Source organism: Mustela erminea, chromosome X (assembly GCF_009829155.1).
Source record: "Mustela erminea isolate mMusErm1 chromosome X, mMusErm1.Pri, whole genome shotgun sequence".
Classification (NCBI taxonomy): Eukaryota; Metazoa; Chordata; class Mammalia; order Carnivora; family Mustelidae; genus Mustela; species Mustela erminea.
The window spans coordinates 5,696,644-5,704,353 of record NC_045635.1 but is presented as its reverse complement, the minus strand read 5'-3'; the positions used below and the strand labels follow the sequence as shown (position 1 = coordinate 5,704,353).

General features: G+C 44.1%; 1 protein-coding gene across 1 annotated transcript; it reads right to left on the bottom strand.

Moving 5' to 3' along the window:
- Positions 1-3,390: 3,390 nt before the first annotated feature.
- LOC116583413 (60S ribosomal protein L38-like) lies at positions 3,391-3,712 on the bottom strand. Its single transcript, XM_032331516.1, has one exon. The coding sequence runs from the start codon at positions 3,650-3,652 to the stop codon at positions 3,434-3,436; it is 219 nt and encodes a 72-aa protein (XP_032187407.1). The 5' UTR covers positions 3,653-3,712; the 3' UTR covers positions 3,391-3,433.
- Between the last annotated feature and the right edge of the window lie 3,998 nt (positions 3,713-7,710).

Below are 7,710 nucleotides of genomic sequence, written 5' to 3'. Positions count from 1 at the left end.
AAATTCAGTATTTTGGTTGGGTTTATTTAGAAACTTGATGAACCTAATTTAAATTTGCATTGAAGAACACATTTCCATGAAAATGACAAGAAGTGACAAAAATACTGGACAGAGAAGACTTGCCTTAACAGATGTTAAGACATACACAAAAGCCATAGTAATGAAAACAGCATGGTTCTAATCTAAGGCCAAAACATAGGCAACTAGGATACCATAGGAAGCCTCATTTGGGAACAGTATAAAAATATATAGTGTTTAATCAAATTAAGTATCAAAGTAGTCTGCGACTCAAATTTGTACTCTTGAGTATATAACCCAAATAAATTCTCAGAGTGCTGGGACACTTGTCAAAGTGGGTTCATTCTGATGTTGTGTGCACTGACCAGGGACTGGAGACATCACTGGAGATGAGATGCGTAGGGTGCAGAAAGTGTGTACTTCAGAGCAATGTGCAGCAGTCAGTATGTGTGGGTCCTGCGTCATGGACAGATCCAGAAAGCACAGGGTTGAGTGAAAAAAAAAAGTGAGAAATAGAATGTAATCTATTACATGATTGTGCCATTATACAACAACACATGACAACAAAATATGTAGACAAGGATCTATGGCTGAAACCAAGGACAGGCATTTTACATGAACATGTCCATCAAATGTGTACTGGGATGGCTATTTCCAGAGGATGGGAGGAGGAATGAGGGCAAAAGACAGCACATGTATGTGCACATACATTGGAGATAAACCCATGCATACATGCACTTACAGCTAACACACACCACTGTACGTGAGCTGCCTTACACAAGCAAACGATGATAATCTGCCATGATCTGTGCATTCCAAAATGAAAGAAAACAAAAGAAGTAATGATGCTGGTTGTCCAACATTCAGTTCATTAAAAAATCTTGTGACGACAAAAGCTAGGCTCAGACTACACAGGGAGAATATCTCCAAGGGACCTATTCTGACAAAGCTGGAAGGCTTTGGCAAAGTTAACATTCCAGTGATGTGTCCTGGGAGAGGTTTCCCCAGAAGGGTGTCCGTAGATTCATATAATATGAGAAAAATGGCTGGGAAGAGATTTCTTATCTCTCAGAGGAATTGTAATTGCAGTGGAGCGGAGAAGGTTGCCAGTTTCATTTATTTTCACCATCTGTCTGTGCCCCCTTCTCAGTGGACAGAATGACTTGCAAAGCTCTCCTGGCCGGTCAATGTATCTTTCTTTTTTGACCAAGTGAGTTGCCTACCTTTCTCTCCTGGGAAGTTCATTTACAGTTTGAGCGGCAGGAACAGTGGGCTCAACTGCAAACCAGAGCACCTCCTGGCTTCGCTTAGACTGGGACAGCTAAAACAGAGAACCACTGCAACTAAAAGCCAGGCAGAAAAAGCAGTTCTTTTTCTGTCCACAATGTAGGGACAAAACGTGGAGAGATTTAGAAAGGCCAAAGTTTGGAGAAAGTCCAAGTTCTCTCAGAGGTTTTCTCAGAACTCCTTCACGGTCCTAGAGAAAAACCTGTGTGTTAATAACATGGGCCCTGCCAATGTCCTAAGGTTAAACTCATATTTTCAAGGGACAATAATTGTAGGATCAAGCACATGAGAATTAAAATTGGGCGTGGTAATGATTTTTCCCTCTGTAGTTGCATAGAAAGGTCAACTCTGGCCAGAGAAATTCAAAGGCAGTGAATGTAGGCACATTTCATAAAGACACTTTGGAGTTACCCTGAAGGGAGTACTCAACAGAGAGAATAAAGACGAACTGTCTTTGGAAATAGAATTATCTCCCAACATAGGACTGAAATGAGTCAAAATTATAAATAATGTCAGCACTGGGTGTGTTGGCCACTACACTCAGCCTTCCTTTTGTTTACATGTTTTTTAAGCCCTGCTTGGGTTTATTGACTGCCGAGGATCCTGGTGTGTGGTCTGTCAGGGTGCCCTGCATGGTGTCTGTATACCCATTCCCCAGTAACCAATCAGGACCCTCCTCTTAGGGCTTCTGTGGAGTCCTCAGGGCCATGGAGCAAAAGGGCTTTGGCTTTATCTGAAAGGAACATGGGAGTTGTAAATACTATTGCATATTAACAAAAATGCTCTGCTGCTAAAACACTAGCATTCATAGATTATCGGTTAATTTTTCAGAATATAGAGTATCTGGTGTGTTCAACAGTGGCTGAATGGTTTGAAATGCTTGACCTTCTATCTCAGGGTGAACTAATTAGCAGGAGTAATAATCATAAAATCTAATATAGATTATTAGGTATAATATCTATATATTACATAATATAGATAATATATTTTAGATTATTCCTTGTTCTTAAGCGCTTGTGGAGGCAGGGTTTGACCCAGTGGAATGAAAAATACTGAGATCTTGTAGAAGTTGGATCACTCCATATTCTCTTTTGTATTATATGTGAGGTCAGCTTCTTCTGTGCCTCCAAGGTGTTGATCAAATGATAAAATCACCAGTCGCTCCTTAAGGTTTGCTCCTTTTTTTTTTTTTTTTTAACCTGCAAAAAATATTGTATCTTGGGGTGCTGGGTGGCTCAGTCTTTGTTTTCCTTCGGCTCAGGTCTTGATCTCAGGGTTCTGGGATCAAGTCCCGCATCTGGCTCCCTGCTTGGCGGGGAGCCTGTTTCTCCCTCTGCCCCCATCCCACTTGTTCTCTCTCTCTCTCTCTCTCTCAAATAAATAAATAAAAATCTTAAAGAAAATTTTCTATCCTCAGCAATATGGTATGCTTATTTATATATTTGCATTATAATGATTGCCAGATCATTGCCTTGTAACAGAGACCTCCATATTAGTTTTCTTCTTGTACAAGTTAGTCATTGATCTTCCTATACTTTAGCCCTTGGCCATTTTGTTTGGGTTGTATCCTTGGAGATTAAGTGAAATCTTTCCAGTTGAAGAAAGGGAACAGTACACCTAAAATTTATTTAATTTGACAAATAATTTTAATTAACATAGGGAAAATTAGCCAATGAAAAAAGTATCTATAAATTCAAAGATGGATTTCTTTGTAACTGGAAATAGACTGCTGTCAAATTTTAGACACTGTGCTTGAGGACGCCTAGGTGGCTCAGTCATTTAAGGCATCTACCTTTGGCTCCCTAGGTCATGATCTCAGGGTTCTGGGACTGAGTCCCATTGAGTTCCTTCCTCAGTGGGGAGCCTGCTTCTCCCTCTGCCTGTCACTCCCCCTGTTCATGCTCTTTCTTTCTCTCAAATAAGTAAATAATTTTTTTTTAAGCTAAAAAAAGGATGGTTTTATTTGTCCACTGAGATCACAGCCAAAGATCAGGGATGAAAGTAGCAACCGGGATTCCCATCGTGATCCCACCGGAAGTGCCGACCAAGTGGTACTTCCCTTCCTGCCCTTAAAGACAAAGGACATTTTAAGAATTTCTAAAACTTTAATACAGTTCAAATCAGTGGATCAGGTTCCCTTCAGCTCCTTCACCACCAAACCTGGGGGCAGGGACTGCTTCAGTTTCTCTGCCTTCTCCTTGTCCATGATGACCAGTGTGTAAAGGTATCTGCTGCACCGAACTTTGAACTTCACATTGTCCTTATTTTTCTTGATCTTGACGGACTTGGCCTCCTTTCGCCGGGCCGTGAGCAGGAAGTCCTTGATCTCCTCGATTTTGCGAGGCATGGCTACGGAGGGAGCAGGTGAGCGCGCGGCCGGCACAGCAAGCGTAAGGAGGAGGCCGGAAAAAAGTAGTAAATAATTTTTTAAAAAGCACCGTGTTTGGGATTTATTTAAATGTTCCTTTTTGGTGAGAGAATTGGGGAGTTTTAGCTTATAAAAATCTTACACATTAAGCACTGATGTCCATAACCAAAGATCTTTCTAGAGATCAAATTTGCACATGAACATTCCTGCCTACTTACATTCATTACTGTTTTGAGTTTTCAGTAGAGACATACTCCGTCTTAAATTTATGTCAAAAAGATTCAAAATCATTTAAGAGTCTGGCTATACACATTCATCACAGGGTTTAATGTAAATGTGAGCGGGGAAAAACACAGTAGAAAATCCTGACAGATTCTCTTCTTTCATTCCATTTCCGGTGAAAACAGTTATCCCCTAGACTCATAGTGTAATTGCTTGGACATTATCCATTGCTCAGCTGGGAGAACTCAGCCTGCAAGGGCGAGTTAACTCTGATAACGTGAAGAAGACATTCTCACACGTTTAGAAAGGGAAATGTTTAGAAAGAGAGACACGGTTACATAAGGGGGGATAATTGGGACCAGGAAAGATGTGCCGAGTGCTAAATGTTTTAGCTCAGCTGTGTTAAGGGCACCTTGCAAGAAAAGTTAAAGTTAGTTATGTCTCATTATCTTTAAGTCAGATAGTAAGAGATAGGATTTCAGGATGCTAAATTGTCATTGTAGTTCATACCGAAGCCACTGAGAACCTAAAAACAGAGAATCTAAAAACGCTTGATTTCCCACCAGTCCTGCCATGAGCTGTTGAATGGGGCTCCATATTGGGGGCAGGTTTCTCCCTGGTGATGCTTATGTTGTTGTGTTTGGGAGGGATGCTGTTTAAAACATTGCCTGCAAAGAACCCAGATGTGCCTGGTTCCAGCTGGCAGACTGACTGACGCTGTGATGAGAGCCATAATGGTTGGCTGTGGTCAGAGACTCTTCAGCCATTTCCATGGTCAGTGGTGGGAGAGGTACTTGGTCTCTTCCCTTTCCTTGAGCAACAGCTAGAGAAGGAAAACACACCCATTGCCTCAGAGTTTATGATCTGCTTAAATAAAGACTTGCCTGAGTTTCCTATTTGGAACTGTGTTTTGACCAAGAGTATTGGTCGTGTGGCATTAAGGTGAACTGCTTGTAAGCAGTGCATGCCCTTCTGGGGGAGAGCGTGTTTTAGGGTCTGCAGGTGCCACATTTGACTGGAGTCTCCCCCTTCTAAAGTGTTCAGTGGCCACTTCACAGGGGGCATTGGAAGACAGAAAAAGGCTTCAGTTAGCTTGAGCAGGATAGTCCCTGGGGCAGGAGGAGATGTGTGTGTCTGAGTTTGCTGTCTCTGGCAATGGAAAGTGGTGTAAGTGGGGATCCACCGACTGGCAGGTGATGTTTCTCATAGGCGGGCATTGTTAGAGACCCCTCAGGCGGCTCTGAAGAGTCCTGGGGGGAGGCGAATCGAAAAGACCCTGAGTTCTTTAGAATGACTTGTGAAACCATTGAAAATCTGCCCCAAAGAATAGTTCTAGGCCTGAAGTAGCTTGTTTTCATAGACATGTGCCTTGCCTGGACAATCTCCTATAGCAACGGTTTATTCTGTTTCTGAGTACATCCATTCTCTGGAACATTTCTGGAAGTGTGTTGCTCAGCTCACTTATTACCCAGCAGTTTGCTTACCTAGAAAATGCCTTCCCACTCACCCTTGAGGAGAGTGCTAGCAGCATAAGTAACCCTCTTGGAAGCATTCACGCTTTCTGACTTTAGACGATTGAAGCATAAGGGGCCAGCACAGCCGGGAAAATCAATACCAGAAAAAAAGACTAAGGATATCTCCTAGCTTCTTTCCATCCTGCCATTTACAACTTCTTCTTTTGTGGTTTTTCAGGTGTATTTTTATCAACTATATTTTATTTTTAAAAAAAAGAGTACATATGTAAAAAACATTAAAAAGGAAAATAAGGGGCGCCTGGGTAGCTCAGTCGTTAAGCGTCTGCCTGCGGCTCAGGGTCATGATCTCAGGGTCCTGGGATCGAGCCCTTCATCGGGCTCCCTGCTCAGCGGGAAGCCTGCTTCTCCCTCTCCCACTCTCCTGCTTATGTTCCCTCTCTCTTTTTTTCTGTCAATAAGTGAATAAAAATCTTCAAAAAAAAAAGGAAAGTAAGACATTCATAAGTAATCTAGAGCCACCCTTCCCAGAACTTGTTGGCAGACTTATAAGTTTTTTTTTTAATTATAAATCTACGTACAAGCAGAAACGTGTGTATGTATGTGTACGTTGCTCCTGTAAATGGAGCATATCCTACACACTCTTGCGTGAAGAAGCAGCATTTGTGAATATTCTGGCTGTGACTCATGTCGCTTTAGTAATAACCTGCGACAGCGCGTGGTGAGATGTGCTTCCCTGGCTGCCGACCACCTACACGCATACACATTTACACACACTACACGCAAGTACATGCACATACAGAAGCCCCACAAAGACGCACCGACAAGCCAACAGAACGTAAACTGCTACTTTTACCGAAGCCCTGTCAGACACCAGACGGGAATGCCTGTGGCATAGGCAAGAGGAAAGAGGTTTGTTCCCTTGTCTGGAAAAGCAATATAAAGTGCGTTGGACAGGCTAAATGATAGACGGGGGCACGGTTCCAGGATGGCACCAGCAATATGCAAGGGAGGAGTGTGAAAGGGCTTGGTAAATCCTTGGTGGGGAATCTCCCGGGGACCTTTAAAGATTCACACTGGAGAGTAGCCTCTCTCTAGTTCAGAACCTAGCCAAGGTGGTCAGAGGCTAGGTCCTGGGGCAGAGGGCGGCAGAGAGGTCAGCCCCACTGGGAAGCTGCAGCACAGTGTCTCAGCACTGTCCCCAAAGATCACGGGATGGGTCTAGAAAGAAGCTTCCACTGTTTGCCGTCAGCTTTTGGAGACACGATCCCATGCATGGGCTGTGTGTGCCCGTGCTACAGTGCAAAGGAGAGGAGAGCCGAGCGATGCGCAGGTCGCTCCCCGCTTCCGTGTTGCGTTCCCACTACATCAGACGGTTCTTGCCTTCTCTGGTGCCCAAGGTAGCTGGAGCACCCCCGGAAATTAGGGCTAGGACTGGAAGGTAGGGTGTAGGGGTGCTTTCTAGGGGAAGAAACGTGGGGAAGGGAGCTGTGAGTCGTACAACTTGAGCTGGACGGAGTGCTGTCCACAAGGGTTGGCGTGAACAGGACGTCTACAGCGTCTGGTAGCGAAGAGTAACTTGCCTGCCTCCTGTGTACACCCGACTCCGCCATCGCTGCTGGATCTGTTCTAATATTCCCAGTTTCTTCATTGTACCAGTAATGCTGCCGTGAGCGCAAGTGTGTGAGCTCAGCTAGGAGTTTGCCCTGCGGGATGAAATCAGGAGCACGACTCACATTTTTCCGGGTTTTTCTCCATCACTTTGTCCGATGGTATATGAGAAAACCTGTTAATTCACGAGCCGGCGGACTGGGTGTGCAACCGTACCTATTAATGATGTAGGAAAGATAATGCTAGGGTCCAAAGCGAATGGCCGAGAAAGAATGTCCCAGACGCCTTTGGTGCAAAAACGTGATTTTATGAAAGTGCGGGACAGGACCCCTGGGCAGAAAGAGCGGCACCGATGTCAGGACGAGAGACCCGTTATATCCTTTCAAGGTGGGAGGGGTCAGGGATGACGTGAGCCTCTGAAACTTTTGGAAGCAAAGTTTCCAGGACCTTGAGGGGGGTAGCTGTTGTTGGGAAAAGGTCACTTATTACCGTCTAATAAAACCTTAGTAGTGAGACCCCGCAGATGTGTATCAGTGGGCCCTATGCTTGGGGTGGTGGTGGTTAGAGATTAAGGAAGTTCCCAAAGGAATTTTTATACATTCAAGTAGACTTCCAGGATCCTGGGGGAGGGGAGGCTTAGGCTACGATTGCCTTTGGCCCTTAGCAAAGTTTTGTTTTGTTTTGTTTTTCCCTTAGCAAATATTAACACTGAGGCAGTTGAGTCCCTAGAGG

Excerpts from the sequence above, each read along its gene's own strand:
- LOC116583413 (XM_032331516.1), bottom strand. The coding sequence starts at position 3,652 with ATGCCTCGCAAAATCGAGGAGATCAAGGACTTCCTGCTCACGGCCCGG.